The following is a 17410-nucleotide window of genomic DNA, read 5'->3' on the forward strand; positions in this document are numbered from 1 at the left end:
GATTACAGGGGAGGAGCTCGAGGAATTAAAGAAACAAGCAAAGGGGACCAGTCGGGGGAAAGGGAAGGTGGGACAAGGGAGAGGGTAGGCCTGGGTGTTGCAGGGGCGGGGCTTGGACCGAAGGGGCGAGGTTTGCAGACCGAGGCTACACCTCGGGCCGCTCAGTAACTGCCCCAATCCACTACCTCCCCAGGTACAACGGGACTCACGGAACTACAGGTGTGGGGTGGGGTACGCGTGGAAGAATGGGCAAAGACGAGGGTGCGCTTGGGCGCACATGAGGAGGTGGAGGGGAGAGGAAGGAGAGGATCTGGAGACTGCTGGGGGGATGAAGACAGAATTGGGGGTTCAGAATTTGTAGCAGGTGCATTCTCCTGGGGCCCTTGTGGGGGAGGGGGCGGGAGTACTTTGTGGTGGAAAGTACAGTGTGAAGGGGAGAGGTCGCTGTCTGATGTGGAGGTTGGAGGCGTGGTTCGGAGGTGAGGGGGAGGGGATCTGAAGGTGCTTTGGGGGAAGGGGGTGGTGTGTGAAGGACTGGTGGTCTAGAGTTGGGGGAGAGCAGAGGCACTGTGTGGAGGAGGAAGGGATGGGACTGTGGACATATTGTAAGGGGAAGGGGTTGTAGGCCCCAAATGAGTGGGAAGAACCCCTAGTGCTTTGAGAAACTCTGGGGTCATTGTAAAGACGCCAGGAAGATGTTTGTACTGTCTTCTAGGAGTAAGGGTGATAGAATTAGTAGAGGGAGGAAGCCAGTCTGTGGTGCTCCTGGCTCCAGCTCCTAACTCCACCTTCAAGCCTGAGTACTCTTAGAAGGGGTCCAGGCCCCTTTTGCCACTAGGGTTTGTGTGACCGCCTCCTTAGTCTGGCTGAGACTGGGGATTCTTCCCCTAGCTGGTGTCCCTGGGGACCCTTCCCCCATTCAGTTCCTGTTAACCCCCCACTCTAGTTCCTGTTCCTTCCAGAAGCCTGCCTTGGTCCCTGTCTGACCCCTCCCCCTCTTTGCCCTGCCCTATGCTCTGGGTGTGCTCATTTCCCACTTCCTTCCTCGCCCTGGGGCCTGGCTGGTCCTTGCCCATCTAGGAGCTGTGTTCGGCCTGGGACTTTGTACTCAATGGCCAGAGACCCAGTAAATCAGCGGCAAGACCCAGACCCCACCCCACTATTACGAAGGTCTTTCCCAATAGCCCTCCCACTGACTGGTAGCCACATTTTTACCACTTGCCACTAACTGATTTTACCCACTCTTTTCCTTCCACTGGGTGGTGAAACTTAGGGCCCTCAAAAGTTCTGGGTTTCTCTGGGAGGAGGGAAATGAGGAGAAATATTGAGGGTCTTTGATGTATGTTTTGAGAGGTTGGCCTCTTGTAGTTCAGCCGCTCAGAAAGAGATGTGAAGTTCCTGCCTTAGCTGAGGGAGGAAGAGAGAATAGCTACCCACACTCCTGACTTGGAACCTGACTGTCAGAACTGACACCAAAGCCTCGACCTCTTGGGGGCTCCTCTGGTTTCCTGAGGGGACTTGATGTTGTGCCAAAGTGCTTTTTGCCCCTGGGCTGGCTGAGAGAGGGTGAGAAAGGCCTGCCTTCCACTCCACTCAGTGGCTGAAAGAGTATGACTGTTACTGAAAGGGGCCCCAGGCCAGCCTCCTTCTAGCTGACTGGGAGGGAGGGGGTGCTGAGGCCAAACAAAGCCGTGGGGTAGGGTGGGGTAAAGGAGGGCAGGCTGAAGCCTTTTGAGGAAGAGCTGATTGCTATGGCAACACAGCTTCCCAGATTGTCTTTCACAGAGGCAGTCCTAGGGCAAGCTCACTCCAGCTTCTCGGACTGAGGCATTTGTGTGAGTGGGTGTGGCGTGAAGAGAAAGGGCATCAGTAAGCTAGCTGAAATTGTAGTATATAGCCTTTTTGCTCCAGTACAAGTAGCAATGCGTTCAGGTGCTTGGACCATCCTCTGAAAATGGATTTGAGTGAAGGATAGCCTTCATAATTATAGCAATATAAGGCCAGAATTGGAGATGCCCTTACTGGTCATTGTTTATACAAACCCCTCATTTTACAGATTTGGAAATTTATGGTCAAAGAGACTGGGGTTTTCTCCAGATCTTACAGGAGTTAGGACCCAGATCTACTTCATTCATCACCACTTAGCCCAGGGTTCATTGTTTCTTTCAGGCAATGTTTATTGAACACCTATTATGTGCCAGGCACTGATGTTGATTATGGGAATACCAGCATGAACAAAAGGAACAAAACTGCTACTCTCCTGGAGCTTCCATTCTAATAGGAAGAGAAATGCGTGTGTGTGTGTGTGTATGTGTGCTGGACAGAGAGGGAGATGGGTCAGGAGATAACTGCAGTGAAAAAAATAAAGCAGTGTAAGAGTTTAGAACAACTAGGTAAGGGCTCTTGATTGTGCCATGCTGCTTTCCCAGGGCACACTAGAACATCTTTGATCCTTCCTTCTGAACTATTGCCCCATGACCTGTGCAGGTAATTTAAGGCCTAGACCTATGCTAGTGCCAGTAAGCAAGAACAAGGCCAGTTCGCCAAGGGATCCGTTCTTTCCTATAGTGTTCTGTGTCTATCCTACTGTCTTCCCAGTAAGGTTTTACTAAGATAAGTAGGCTCTTATGTTGGTACTGTGCAATTTTGTTTAAGGTTTTGAAAATTTCCTTATCCTACTCCTTAGCGTTAGGGAACCACCAAGGATGTCAGTCCACAGCAACTGGGTTCTTTTTCAGGGTTTCTTCCCTGGTGTGAGGTGAGGAGAAAAGAGCCCAGAGGAACTAACTGTTCCTTGCTTGTTCTTCCTAAGTCTAGGTCACAAGGAGGAAGTAGGGGGAGGGTGGCCCTTTACTGTCCTGTGACCACCTCAGGGCCTTTGGGGCCCACAACACAGGCAAGGACCTTGGGGCTTTGTGACCTCTAAACTGTAGAATGGACTCTCCCTCTTCTGGAGACAGCCAGGGTGCCTGCCTTGGCTGATGCCAATTCTCCAGAAACTTAGTTTGACTCTTCCCTCTTTTGACTGATGTTTGCCTCCTGCTTCTGTGGAAAACTGGGAGAAAAAGCCTCCTAAGTTTGGAAACTGTCTGACTTGCCAACAAATGCAAAGGGAAACGTAGACAGGGCTATCTATTTTCATAACTTGTCCCTCTAAAAAGTGTCTTTTAATGCTAATCCTTGCAAGGGGTTCCAATCTTGTTATGTAAAGAACAGGACAAGAATTAGGAATGCTAGTTCTGCTGCCACTTAATTTGGCTGGGCCTGGGACCCAGTGACTCAGGGGGAGGGTGGGGAGTTTTGAGAGAGCTGTGAGTCATGGGGGTGAGCCCCATCACAAGAGTTGGACACATTTCCCCCCACTGTGGGTAGAAGCCTTCCTCTCCCACTTTCCCTGGCTGCTCTTCCTACTTGAACAGGGACCTATGAATAGAACAGAGTATTGGCGAAAGGGATGAAGCAGCATGGTCTCAGAATCGGAGTTCAGAGAAACAAAGAATGATATTTAGGTCCCTGAATTAAAATGTATCAGTATCTCCAAACCCTTGGAGCTTTCCTAGCGAAGGCAGAAGATCATCGGTATAGACTGAGAGAAAAACAATATAATTTTTCTATGGAAGGAGATAAGATCCCACTTCAGGAGTTTTTCTTCTTCTTTGGCATGAAGGAAGCTTCTTGGGTTTTGAAGGCCCTCTGATCTCTGGACCTGTGGTTTGCAAGGCAGAGAGAGAAGAATGGGAGTGGGATGTTTGGAGTCAGGTGTGGGAAGAGAAGATTGACTTTGGAGACAGTCAAACTGCGGCTATGAAAGCCCTAGGGCGTCCTATTAACCTTCCTTGGAAGAGGAAGGCCGGGGTGGGGGTTGGGGGGAAAGAGAAGTGGGAGGCCTTAAAGGGTTAAATGGCCGGGCTGAGAGCTACTTCGGACTCCAGCAGGTAAGAGGTTAAGGACATGGGCGGGGCGACCCTGGGTAGGCCTGCCCCCTCCCCTTGTAGGCCAATTGGCGTGTGTCTCTTGGAGGGAGCGTGCCTTACACTTGAGGCCGTGGGAGGCTGGCCTCCTATAGGCCAATGAACATTGTCGGTGCCCGTGGCGGGTGTGGTCTGAGGGGGGCGTGGCGGCAGCAGTGGGGGTGCTGGGGTGCTGGGGAGCTGGGCGGGGCGGGCCGCCCCATCAGCTGGTAGGAAATGGCCTGTGAGTCAGAGGGGCAGTGGAGTCGGCTGCGCGGAGCCGGGGCGGCCACGGGGAGGGACAGTCGCTGGGAGGGGCACAGCAGTGGCTGGGGGCTGTGGACGCCAAGGTCCGCTAGTGCTGCACACGAAGCTGAACAGAGAAGAACCTAGCAGAGCAGGGCTCATCCTGAGTCACTCTTTGTCTGGGTTGGGGGCCAGTGTCGGGAAGAACCGGGGATTCAAGGGGAGGGGACCGGGACGGAAGGGCCCGGAGCAGCAGCAGCCGCGGCAGAGCCAATTTGGGAGCGGGGTGAGTGTGTGCTAGGGGTTAAGAGCAAATCGCTGAAGCTCCAGTAGGGAACGGGGCCTGTCCCATGTTGTGGGGAGAAGAGGGGTGAGAAAGGACCTGGGACGCTAAGCAGTGGGTGGGGAGATCTTCCAGAACAAGGAGTCCAGGAGCTGACGTGAGTCGGCCAGGCACAATTTGGAGAAGGTGCTGAGATTTGCTCCCTCTTCACTGAGAGTGGAGCGTTCTAGGCCAGCGGCCAAAGGACTGGTGAGAGAGCGGAGGCTGGCCTTCCTATTCACCGTGGTGGTCCTTGGGAACAACTCCTACTAGCTTGTGTGGATGTGTAAGGGGACAAAATATGGAGCAGCTGGCAGCGATTCTCTCTGAATAGGATGAGGGTGGAATCCGCATGGAGAGGAATTCTCCTTACTGCTACCCTCTTTGATCATGATAGAAACGGACATCTTTAATATTAAAGGGAAGGGGAGAGTGAGCCTGGGAACTTCTATCTATACCAACACCCTCCTACCCTCACCTCCCAGGCCTAGCAGGTGTCTGAGGGTACAGACCTCATGGTATTCTGGGACTTGTTGTTTTTGCTGGCTTTGCTTTCTTGGCATGTTGGGAGCTGTAGTCCTTACCAGCCACAGCCTGGCACAGTTGTTTGATGCCAGCTGCTGCCCACCTCCTGCACAGAGAGTGAGTTTTTGGTCTACCCTGCCCTGCTTCCCACTGCAGTCCTGCCCCATGAGTCAGCTTGAAGCCATGATCTAGAGCCAGACTGGCAGAGTGGCAGGGAAGTGAGTCTTAGAGTTTCTCATTGACAAGGTGGGACCTGAGGAGGCTGTAGTGTAATGAACAGATGCCAGGTATGGTGGGGTCAAGTAAGGCTTACCTAGCTAACCCAGTGCAAGGGTTCAAGAGGCCAATTGGGATGACTTGGAGGTGGGAGTGCTAAAGAGGGGTAGAAATGAGTACAGGTTGTACCTTCTGACAATGCTGTCATTGGTGTTCTGCCCTTTCTAGATACATTATCTACCACAGGGAACCAGAATTTTCTTATGGATCCCAGTTCCAATGAGAACTTGGTGAAATACGATAGTGTGGGGTGCAATGAGGGGAACTTGATGTAGGAGAGCTTTTTAGTCCCTGGGTACAAATCTCTCCTTTCTCCTTGCCCTCCTCCCCACCTCTGTTGTTGATGATTATACCTATACAGATAATCTTTCTGCTACTCTCATTCTGGGAGTTCTCCTCTGCACTGACAGGGCTGCTGTCCAAATCTCTGAGCTTTGCATTCCACTTTTTGAGCTCTGCTACGTGCTTACCCCTGTGTTTGAAGTTGGATGGAGGAGTGGGGTATAAACCTTCCTCAAGAACCCTATGGCCAGGCTAGGAGATGTCTTACCCACAGGAGCAAGCAAAACTGTCACTGGGTTACAGGAGGTATGGCAGTGTCATAAATGAGGTCTCAGAGGAGAGAAATATTTATGGTCTGGCATGGCAAGAATAGGCTTTCTAGAAGGGATGGCATTTCGCCTTGCCAAGGAGGAAGGATAGGGCTGTGGTAGGCTTACAGGGGTCATTCCATGAAGGGGAAAGGCATTAGATAGCAAGCAGCGTAGACTACTGCTCAAAGTGAAGCTTGATCCTGGGGGCTGTATTTCCTCCCATGAAAGAAGATGGCCTTCAACTTGACATTCCTCTCAACTAGTATGGGTTCCTGAGGGTGGACTAGTTAGTGGAGGCCATCTTGTGCCCTGGCAGAAAAGCAGTGGTTTAAGTTTATGTGTATTGGATGTGTTGGGGAGGAGTGGAGAGGTACTCTTGGCTGCTTCCAGTTGTTTGGCTGCCACTGCCTTATCTCTAATTTGCAGGGCCTAGGGGAGAAGTAGGTACAGAAAAGCGCCTTCTGGCAGTGCCTCCTCCCCACCAGACTTGTTTTTGGTTAGATTTGTTGTTTCCTGGTAAAGGGACAGACTTCTGGAAACAATTGAGAATTTAAGGCTGAAGGGTAGCTTTGAGCTGACCTGAGGTTGTATCTCTGAGGAGTGTTGATGGGGTATGAGTTTCTGCAGGACCTCTGCTCTTAGGGCTCTGCAGTGGCGCTTGTCCCAAGACAGACATATGGGGAAGAGTTGTGCAACTCAGTGACTTGACTAGAAAGCTGTAATTCTTGCCCTGGAATCCTCTCAATTAGCATGGTCTCTTGGATCTTGGGGGATCTCATCCCCCCTCCTATTCAGGACAGGAGTTCCCCAGGTGATGGCCCTGTAAGTGGTCATTCTGCCTCAGCTTACTTCTTACATTCTTAGTACGTGGGCCAAGACCTGCCTTTTTGTGACTCTGTAGGTACCCCTCTGGGCCCCGGATCCTAAGACTGCCCCTTCTGCACTCCTCAGATAGGAGGAGATGTCCAGTGGTATACTCTTATTATCCCACAATTGGAGAGGTGCCTTACCTCTAACTCCACGGGTCCTGGCTTATGTCTGTTGCTCTTTCTGCAGGGTCTGGCTGAGCCCAGGAGCTGCACGGAATGGTGGCAGTCACCTTGCCAGTGCAGCAGGCATGGACCAGACTGCAAGCTAAGGGAGCAAGGCAACAGTCAGGAAGAGGGAACACACAACTAGGCTTAAGGCCTCTTCATCGGGGTGAGTGCCAGGGAGGAGGAAAGGGAGAAGATCCAGTAAGAAACCTGAGCTAAACATACCACCCTCTCAGAAGTTCCAGGAGTGGTCTCTATATTCCATTAACCCATCTGGGGATTTGGAAACTTTTCTTCCCAGGAACTCCGAAAGCTCGTCACCTCCTCAGGCCAGGGGAGGATCTGAAACTCAGATGGGAGGGAGAAGACTCATTGATTCCTCTGACCACCTTTTTTTTCTCTTCTTTTGCACAGATGTCCCCAGGCCCCCCAGCCCAGGCCCTGCATAAAGGCTGTGGGGGGGGCCCCCCCTGACCCAAGTGGGGGCTTCATGCGCCACGTGCAGGCGGAGCCGTCTCCATCCTCAGAGCCAGAGGCTGGCCCTTCGCAGCCTGCAGCCAGGCAGGGGGCTCTACAGGGTGGCCTGCTCATGGGCTACAGCCCAGCAGGGGGGGCGACATCCCGCGGGGTCTACCAGGTATCCATCTTTTCCCCTCCAGCTGGTGCCTCTGAGCCTCATAAGGCCTTGAAAAGGCCGGCCCCACCTACTGAGGGTCCCCGGGAGCTGAAGAGAGGCCCTGGGCTGGGGACCAGAGAGGGATTACCCCCTGAAGAACCATTTACTGTGGGACTATTGGGCCTCGAGGGACTGGGGCTGGGGCTGGGTGTGGCCAGCCAGCATTTCTGCCATCATGGCCTCTGTGTTGTGGAACAGGGAGGTAGCTCCACCTCACCTTGGACTTCAGGGACCCAGAGTTCCCCTTGGCCCCCATCAAATGCTTCCTGCAATACTTTGCACACCAGAGACTGGGCTTCCCCAGATCCAGGGGGACAGGGGTCTCTGGGCGAGTCCCCAGGGCCAGCCCCTCCAACCCAGCTGCACACAATTGACACTGATTTGCACAGTCTTGCACAAATAGGGGATAAGAGCCCAGTGGCTGGGGTGGGCAAACGGGGCAGCCCCTGGCCTAGGGAGTCCCCTGGCACTGCCAATGGGCGTAGTCCCGAGCACACACCCCCTGGCCCTGGACCTCCAGGCCCCTGCCCTACCAAGCGAAGGCTGCTTCCTGCTGGAGAAGCCCTGGATGTCAGCTCTGAGGATGAGGGGCCAGCCCCTCGGAGGCGCCGGGGAACCCTGGGCCACCCTCCTGCTGCCAACAGTTCTGATGCCAAAGCCACACCCTTCTGGAGCCACCTGCTGCCTGGGCCCAAGGAGCCTGTGCTGGTAAGTCATGAGAAGAGGCGATCTACTCTTAATTGGTTATCTATGTGGGAAAAAGTGAAGGTCTTGGGTGGAGGTTGGGGAGGGGGAGTTTCCTGTGAGAGCTTGTGATAAGCCCTGCTCCCAAGCATACCTGGCCTTCACCTAGTCTCCTTCCCTAATCTTTCCTCTCTACAGGACCCAACAGACTGCAGTCCTGTGGGGCGGAGGCTGAAAGGTGCATGTCGCCTAAAGCTGTAAGTGACCAGCTTCTCCCTCTGCCCTGTGCCTGAAAATGGGGCAAAAGGCTATAATCCTCTGTCCAACCCAGGGTAGGGTCCCCAGGGCAGGAGCCCTAGGTAGTGGCTAAGGGTGGAGCCCAAGGACATGAGCAAGCATCCTAGAACACCTCAAGCCAACCCACTATTTGTCCCTTCCCCTACCAGGAGCTCCCTTCGAAGCCTTCGGAAGGGGCCAGGCCTGCTGAACTCTCCTAGTGCCTCCCCTGTTCCTACCCCTGCTGTCAGCCGTACTCTGTTGGGCAACTTTGAGGTAGTTTCCCTTGGTTTCCATGATTGGGAGATTTGGGGGGAAGTGAGATGGTGGAGTGTGGCTTCACTCACATAATATGCTTTCCCCACCCCAAACCTAGGAATCATTACTACAAGGACGCTTTGCACCATCTGGCCACATTGAGGGCTTCACGGCAGAGATTGGAGCTAGTGGATCCTACTGCCCCCAGCATGTCACGCTGCCTGTCACTGTCACCTTTTTTGATGTGTCTGAGCAAAATGCCCCGGCCCCCTTCCTGGTATGACCTGACATCAACCCAAAATTAGTTTGTGAGGAGGATGAGGGTTGGGGACAGGAGTTCTTTAGGTCTTCTCACCTAGGAAAGAATCAGAGCCAGGTGGGAAGAGCTCTAGTGTGGGGCAGGGGCCGGGTCCCAGAGTGAGAGATTGTGAAGATGGATGAGTATCCAGGGCTCTCCCAGACCCCACCTTGGCTGATGGCTCCTTGGCCTTCCCAGGGCGTCGTGGACCTGAACCCCCTGGGGAGGAAGGGTTACAGCGTGCCCAAGGTGGGCACCATCCAAGTGGTGAGTTTTCCCTAACTGGGGGGAGGGAGGAGAGGAAAACAGCCCCTAGGCCCTGCCAACCTTGCCTTCTTGCTCCCAGACCTTATTTAACCCCATTCAGACTGTGGTGAAGATGTTCCTTGTGACCTTTGACTTCTCGGACATGCCTGCTGCCCACATGACCTTCCTGCGCCATCGCCTCTTTTTGGTGCCTGTGGGTGAGGAGAGAAATGCTAGCCCCACCCGCCGCCTCCTCTGCTATTTGCTGCACCTCAGGTGAGGACAGGGCTTATTTAGGGGCAGCTGGGGAGACCAGTGCATCCTTTCCCCAGTCAAGGTACCCCTTCCCTGAGTAGCATCTCCTTGCTTTCTCACTGATTTTCACCTTGATCAATGTGCCTTTCCCAGGTTCCGGAGCTCCCGCTCAGGCCGCTTAAGCCTGCATGGAGACATCCGCCTGCTTTTTTCCCGCCGGAGCCTGGAACTGGACACGGGGCTCCCCTATGAACTGCAGGCTGTGACTGAGGCCCCTCACAATCCACGTTATTCACCTTTGCTCTGATTATCAGTCCCTGAACCCATGTGGGTCAAGGACCTCCCCATACTGCTCCATCCTGGACAAAGCAAACACGTGGAAAGGTGGCAAGAGACCTTTCAGGCTTGAATTAAAGCCCTCATCATGCTCATGCCCAAATTAATTATTTGGGTATTTAAAGCTTCTGATCCTTACCACGCTCTGCCCTACTCTGGGTACTCCATATGCCTCCGCCTTCCCTTGAATTTCCCAGGCCAGCTTAGATAGCAGGGAGGATCTGGAGCTACCTTGAGGTTGTCCCAAGTTCCCAGGCAAATCATGCCAGCATTGCCTCCCTGTCCTGGGCAGGGGCCACTTATTATTTTATTTATTTTTAATTTATAATTTATTCAAATTGGATCGCCTTGGTCCCCTCCCAACCTGATCATTGGCATTGCCCCTTCCCCTTTCCTGCTCTCAGATATTGCTGCAGCCTTAGAAATTGAAGAGGCTGATGTGGGGGCTGGGAGAGAACTGCTTTCCCTCAGCTGAGGGCAGAGAGGGGATCCCAGAAGGACTGAGTCACTAGCCAAAGACTCAGCTTCCTCTGTCCTTCCCTGTTCCGTTCACTTCCCCTACCCCTTCCTCTGACCCCTCTCTGAAATCCAACTCACATATGTGTGTGTGTGCATGTGTGCACGCGTGCATGTGCACTGGTGTGCTTGTGTGCACAGCGTGTATGTGTGTGGTGTGCGTGTGAGAAAGTGTGCATGCATGCACACACACGGGTTAATCACCCCTCATGTAGGGCTCCAGACTCGTTGTCCCTCTCCTCCTGCCTGTGTCTCCTTGCTTTGGGGTTCTGACTGAGGAAGGTGTTCAGAGGGTAGAGTCAGGGCTAAGGATCAGGGTGCCTCCTATCTGGCCAGACTCTGACCCACCTACCTCAGCTGGGGTGAGGGGCACCCCTCAAGCTCAATCGTGTGGTTCCCAACTACCCCATTCCCCACTCCAGACTCTGACCCAGCCTTAGCCCTGACTCCTAGGGCTGGGCTGAGGGGAACAAGCATTTGCTGAAACTTGAAAAAAAGAAAATAAAAAGAAAAATTGTACCTGGTACTTTTTTTAGGAAAAAAAGAATAAATTCTTGTTTGGAAACTTGAGCTAAGTCCTACTTTTTCTGTTGGGGAGAGCATAGGAATGGGAATGGAGGGCAAAATGCCCTAGCCCCCTTCCTGGTATGACCTGACATCAACCCAAAATTAGTTTGTGAGGAGAATGAGGGATTGGGGGCAGGAGTTCTTTAGGTGTTCTTACCTAGGAGAGAATCAGGGCCAGGTAAAGGACTCCATCTATTTGAATAGTTACATTGTCTGCAGTGGACAGCTGGGACTGTCCTTTTTCCCTGAGAGAAGGCCTGAGGCCATGAAGTCTTAGGCAAGGCCCCAATGATTCTTAGGGTCTGGTCCTGCTCTTTTCAGATGGAGTAGGGTGGTGGGGAGGCTTCACCCATAAAAGCTGATTCTCTGGATGTGGATCTAGATTCTCCTACTGGTTCAGTCGTTACTGATTTTAGCCCCTCTGAGCTTCATTGCCCTGATAACGTAAAATGAGGGTGACTATTCAAGTCTCTTAAAGGATGTGCCCAAACATCAGGGATGTGGACAGGTTGACATACTCCAGACAAGGCTGAAAGATGGGGCTGTGCTGGATGCTATGCAAGGGAACTAGGCCTGATGGACCCTGACTGGGTAAAGGTAGAAAATAGCCATGATGCCTTGGGAAAGAGAGGTAGCGGAAATCTCTGCCCAATCATGGGCAATGTTGTGCCCTGTTGCCATGGCAACAGGAATAGGGGGGGTCAGTTCCCAGTGGTATAACAGCAGGACTACAAGAAAATGTCACTATGGCAACCATGGTAACGAGTCAGCTCCAATCCCCTATCGCTATGGTGACTGGTGGGGACAAACGCCAAGAAGGGTAAACTGATTCTTGGGTGGGGGTAAAAAACTTAAGAAGAGTTGTTTGTGGGCCACCTGCACGCAGAAAATAGCCTGCATTTTGGTCGCCATGTCCGGGATCTTGGGCTTCATCAAAGCGAAACAGAACGAGCTGCAGCCTTCGGCCCTGCAGAAGGTCTGAGTTTCCTAGGGAACAACTTGATGCCAGCTTCTGTCAAGTCACGCTGATTGGCTGAGTGTGGGGAGAGGTGGAGGGACGGCCGGAAGTACGTCCGGAGGAGTGGAAACACAGAAGGAAAGGCTCAGGTCCGGGCTTCCGGGGCGGCTCTGCTCCGCATCTCTTTGGTTCCGGAGGGTTTGCGGCTGTGGGAAATGCTGGCGCGCGCTGCGCGGGGCACTGAGGCCCTCTTGCTGAGGGTAAGTGCGAGGCAGCCTTCTCCAAGGGTCGCCCCAGAGATCACCTGGGAGGTCAGCTGGGAAGGAGCGGGATTCTAAGTTTGGGGAGAGAACTGGGGTCAGAGGTCATGGCATCCACGTGAGTTCTCTCCGAGGACCGTTTAGGATCGCAGTTTATAGCAAAATGCCCCCGGGACCGGCGTTGAGAGAGGCAGGCGCATGGCCGTCTGCGGTCTCTGCGAACGCTCCGTCTTCCCTTTAGGGCTTTGTGCAGGCCTCTGGCCGCGCTCCGCGTCGCGCCTCCTCCGGATTGCCCCGAAACACCGTAGTACTGTTTGTGCCGCAGCAGGAGGCCTGGGTGGTGGAGCGAATGGGCCGATTCCACCGGATTCTGGAGCCTGTGAGAACCTTTTCTGCCCACGCCAGGCCAGACTGATGCCCAGTTCCCTCACAACGTGGGGGGAAGGGGTGGGACCTCTTTGGGGCCCGCCCTCACTCACCTTTGTCTTCCAACTCCCAGCCTGACCCGGCAGGGCCATGGCTGCTGACTGTCATACCCGTGTTTTACCCACCTTTCACTATTGCCCTACCATCCCACAGACCCCATTCTTGGGAATTTACCCTGTCCACCCTCTCAGCTCCACCTGTCTGCTTGGAGAAGGTTATTTCCCTGGCTCCCATTCCTTTGATTCCCTCCTCCATTCAAAGGCCCAGCCTCACATTCCTATACCACTGGGCTTCCATACCAGTGACACCCCCAGCCTTCTGCTTTTCAGGGCATGTTCCATATATGGAATCCCTACCCTAGGTTGGATCCCAACCCTACAGCTTCCATCCTTCTGATGACCAATGATTCCTCTTCCCAGGGCTTGAACATCCTCATCCCTGTGTTAGACCGGATCCGATATGTGCAGAGCCTCAAGGAAATTGTCATCAATGTGCCTGAGCAGTCGGCTGTGACTCTTGGTGAGGGATGCAGGTGACATGGGTGCTCTGAGGCCATTAAGATGTTGTTGCAGGAGATCCAGAGCTTAGGAGAAAGAGATCATTGGGACCTGAGGCCTGACCTTCCTCCTTTTCTCTCCTGCCCCTGCACCTGCAGACAATGTAACTCTGCAAATCGATGGAGTCCTTTACCTGCGCATCATGGACCCTTACAAGGTATCTGTCCTTGCTTTATTCAGTTGTTCTGCTCATGAAAATCCTGAACGCAAACTTAAACCATCCATGCTTCTTTCAGGCAAGCTACGGTGTAGAGGATCCAGAGTATGCTGTCACCCAGCTAGCTCAGACAACCATGAGATCAGAGCTTGGCAAACTCTCTTTGGACAAAGTCTTCCGGGTAAGGGGATCTGAGCCAGAGTTAGGTCTTGAAAACATATACCTGGCATTCCCAGTCCTTTCTTAGGGTGGGGGGTGAGGGCCGGGGGGTGGTGGTCAAGATCAGTCATAGCCCCCTCTCAGCATAGACCTCGGATGGGTGGATTGAGGCCATGGAACATATACCTCTCCTCCTCCAGGAACGAGAGTCTCTGAATGCTAGCATTGTGGATGCCATCAACCAGGCTGCTGACTGCTGGGGCATCCGCTGCCTCCGTTATGAGATCAAGGATATTCATGTGCCACCCCGAGTGAAAGAGTCCATGCAGATGCAGGTGGGGGCCAAGAAGGGATGGGGAATGGGACCTCAGAATGCTCCAGTTGCATGGGAATCTGGACTCCCTTCCCTATAGTGGGTATGGTTTCAGGTCTGTGTAAGAGTTTACTCTGGCTTCTTGTTGATGGAGGGTGCTGGGGGCTTTCAGGTGGAGGCAGAGCGGCGGAAACGAGCCACAGTTCTAGAGTCTGAAGGGACCCGAGAGTCGGCCATCAATGTGGCAGAGGGGAAGAAGCAGGCACAGATATTGGCCTCTGAAGCAGAGAAGGCTGAGCAAATTAATCAGGCAGCAGGTCAGTGGAGGGTAGAGGCTGAGGGAGGAGCAGGGCATGGGCCTTGGAGGGTTGCTGTGGGAGCAGGAGTTTGGTGGTGCTCTGTCCTCACGGGTCAAGCTCTGGCTTCTTTCTTCCAGGAGAGGCCAGTGCAGTTCTGGCCAAAGCCAAGGCTAAAGCTGAAGCTATTCGCATCCTGGCTGCAGCTCTGACACAACATGTGAGAGGCCCCTGGGTGGGAGTGGGGGCCAGAAATTGACAGTGGAAGAAGTTCCTGCTGTTGTGGGTTCCAGATGACATGATCTCTTGGTTTGTGATCTGCACATCCTCTTTCCGGCAACCTGACTTCTCTCTACTTCCTCCCCTCCCCCTTCTTTACAATCATGATCCCTGATTTTATCCCTCCTGTGGCCACAGAATGGAGATGCAGCAGCCTCACTGACTGTGGCTGAGCAGTATGTCAGCGCGTTCTCCAAGCTGGCCAAGGACTCCAACACTGTCCTGCTGCCCTCCAACCCTGGCGATGTCACTAGTATGGTGGCTCAGGTTAGAGTACCCCAAGGACCTGGCACAGAACTCCAAAGCCAGAGACTAAGACCCCACCCGCATCATCACTACTTACACATAGAGGCCTTCCAAGTAGCTTGAGACCTAGACCTCCCTTCATTCCTGGTGGAGAACAAATCTCTAAGAATGAGACACCCCCACTCACCCCTGGAGACAGGGAAGCTCTGGAGGCTTATTGGGGTCATATGCCTAAACCGGTATTCTGAGGGTGACCCCACTCTGGGGTTTGTAAGATTCCTAGAACTGACTCCAAAGCTTGTAAGAGGGACAGAAGAAAGGAAACACTCATTTACTGGCCCCAGCCCCACCTTTTTCCTTTCAGCCATTGGTGGATTGGGCCACACTTTCTGCCATGTGTCCTCAAGGCTCTCCCTCTGTCCCTGTCCTCAGGCCATGGGTGTGTATGGGGCCCTCACCAAAGCCTCAGTGCCAGGGGCCCAGGACTCAGTCTCCAGCCGGAGCAGCAGAGATGTCCAAGGCACAGATGCAAGTCTTGATGAGGAATTCGATCAAGTTAAGCTGAATTAATGGAACTGGGCTTGACCAGGAGGGCTGGAGACAGGGAGCAGCTCTCCCTGACTCTGCGCTGGCCTTCCTGCCAAGATTTTGGTTATTACTTTTTTATGTGAACTTTAATCATGTAATAAATTTGCCACTGGCAAACCAGAAATTGTCCTGTTTGATTGGGAAGTGAAAGTCACCAGTGTTTTCCTTGGATGTCCACTCATGCCCTCCAGTCCTGTCAGGTCTTGGGAACTGATTGTTCCTTGAGCAAGAATGACTCTCATGTGAAGGTAAATCATCCTTTCTGTCTTCAAAAGCCGTGGGAAAGGATGGAAGGACTAAAGCCACATGTCTGCTGAACTGCCAGCAGGGGAATGTAGTCCCCTCTTGCTAAGTATGGGGCTGTGAATTTGAGCAGGTGTTTGGGAGGGATTTTTTAATGAGAAAGAGGACTGCCCTGGCAAGGTAGTACTGCTGAATGCTTAAAGGATCTTCAGGGACTGAGGACACTCATTCATTCATTCAAAACCATTTGCTGTTGGTCTACTATGTGGCAAGCTCAGTGCCATGATGACTGAGCAACTATTCAAAACAACTGAAGATTTAGTGGTCACTCCTTTGGCAAAGTACCAGGTCAGGGAGGGGAAACAGACAAATAGATACAAAATGGGAAGTACTGTGATGGGAGAAAGTTCTGGCTTAGGGATCCTGGGGGGATGAGTATGTCAGCTTGTGGGCAGCAGGGTTGCCAACTCTGCCACTGAGCAGGAAGAACTGGAAAATCTTAACACGTTCACCAGGCTAGGGTTTGGGCCCAGAATACACAAAGGCCCATGCTCCGGAGAAGTAGGAACATTTAGACATGTTTGCTGTGGCTGAAGGGTGGGGTGTTGGGATGGAACTATATGGCAAGGTATAAAATCATAGAGTTTGAATCCTGAAGACTGGACTTGATCCTTAGCTGGGGTGGAGGGGAATCTGTGAAGTGTTTCTCCCCCTTCCATGAAGAATTTTAAGATTAAGGTAATCACCTTAATGTTTTAGAGAAAGCTGTCTTGCTGCAATGTGGGCAGAATTTGAAGGAGAGATGGAAGGCTGTAAGGACAGTAGGAAGGCTGTCTCAGTGATCATGGAGAGGGTGATGAGGCCTGAACTGAGGTAAGGGGCATTGGGATGGAGGTAGAGGGATGACATATTTTAGAATTAGAATTTATTCATTTGCCTATTTGATAACTACTAAACACCAACTATATGTCAAGCACTGAGAATATAATAATGAGAAAACAAAATTTCCTGCTCTCAGCTTATGTTCTGTTTGGAAGGGACAGACCATTATAAGATGTATTTCAGATGCTAATGAGTTGTGCTATAGAAGAAATTTAAAAAGGGAGACAGAATTGTGGGGAGGAGGCTGTAATATTAGAAAGAGGCTTCCAAGAAGTCTCACTGGTGTTACATTTGAGCTTAGATACAGAGATGAGGGGAAGACCCATTTGGACATCTGGAAGTAAAGTTGACAGGAGACTGCAAATGCAAAGGCCCTGAGGCAGAGCATGCCTGCCTTATATCTGGAAGAGCAATGGAGCTATGGTCAATGGAACAGACTTAAGGAAGCAAAGTGGCAGCCGGAAGAATCAGAGGGAAATTGAGGAGCTAGGTGTGTAGACTTGTAGGGCCAGGTAGGGCCACTTATAGGAACTTAGGCTTTACTCTGTGATGAGAAACCAGTGGAGAAGCTTTTTGTTTTGCTTTTAATAGTAGCTTTACTGAAAATAGTTCCCATACAATTCACCATTTAAAGTGTAAATTCTGTAATTTGTAGTATATTCACAGTTATGCAACCATTTTAAATTATGCAACAATTTTAGAACAATTTTATCACCACTCTGCATACCTATCCCACCATTAGCAGTTACTCCCATTCCCCCAGCCCTAGGCAACCACTAATTTACTGTCTCTGTAGATTTATGTATTCACATAAATGGAAAAATATAACATGCTATTTTGTGATTGGCTTCTTTCAGTCAGCATGATGTTTTTAAGGCTCATCCATTACAGTAGCATGTAGCAGTATTTCATTCCTTTTTATGGCATAATTATATTCTATAGATATTCTATAGATTATACCATGTTTTGTTTATCCATTCATCAGTAA

General features: G+C 52.0%; 2 protein-coding genes across 7 annotated transcripts; both read left to right on the plus strand.

Annotated features, from left to right (window-relative positions):
- Positions 1–48: 48 nt before the first annotated feature.
- Positions 49–11061, plus strand: ATOSB (atos homolog B). 6 transcript variants are annotated; one of them, XM_017671991.3, is made up of 9 exons: positions 49–193; positions 6969–7112; positions 7361–8330; positions 8505–8563; positions 8753–8858; positions 8959–9117; positions 9337–9405; positions 9485–9660; positions 9793–11061. In XM_017671991.3, exons 3-9 carry the CDS (start codon positions 7437–7439, stop codon positions 9944–9946), a joined length of 1617 nt encoding a protein of 538 aa, XP_017527480.3. In that variant the 5' UTR covers positions 49–193; positions 6969–7112; positions 7361–7436; the 3' UTR covers positions 9947–11061. The 6 variants fall into 6 exon arrangements, with proteins under 6 accessions (XP_017527480.3, XP_017527481.3, XP_036865770.2 ...); XM_017671992.3 differs by having other exon boundaries at positions 112–219; XM_037009875.2 differs by lacking the exon at positions 49–193 and adding an exon at positions 4131–4194.
- Positions 11062–12120: 1059 nt separating this feature from the next.
- On the plus strand, positions 12121–15421 carry STOML2 (stomatin like 2). The gene is made up of 10 exons (XM_017671969.3): positions 12121–12276; positions 12518–12655; positions 13122–13221; positions 13358–13416; positions 13496–13597; positions 13776–13910; positions 14061–14205; positions 14325–14404; positions 14602–14730; positions 15142–15421. The coding sequence occupies exons 1-10, from the start codon at positions 12232–12234 to the stop codon at positions 15277–15279; spliced, it is 1071 nt and encodes a 356-aa protein (XP_017527458.1). The 5' UTR covers positions 12121–12231; the 3' UTR covers positions 15280–15421.
- Positions 15422–17410: the final 1989 nt, after the last annotated feature.

The sequence above is a fragment of the Manis javanica genome, chromosome 2, assembly GCF_040802235.1.
Source record: "Manis javanica isolate MJ-LG chromosome 2, MJ_LKY, whole genome shotgun sequence".
In the NCBI taxonomy this organism is placed as follows: domain Eukaryota; kingdom Metazoa; phylum Chordata; class Mammalia; order Pholidota; family Manidae; genus Manis; species Manis javanica.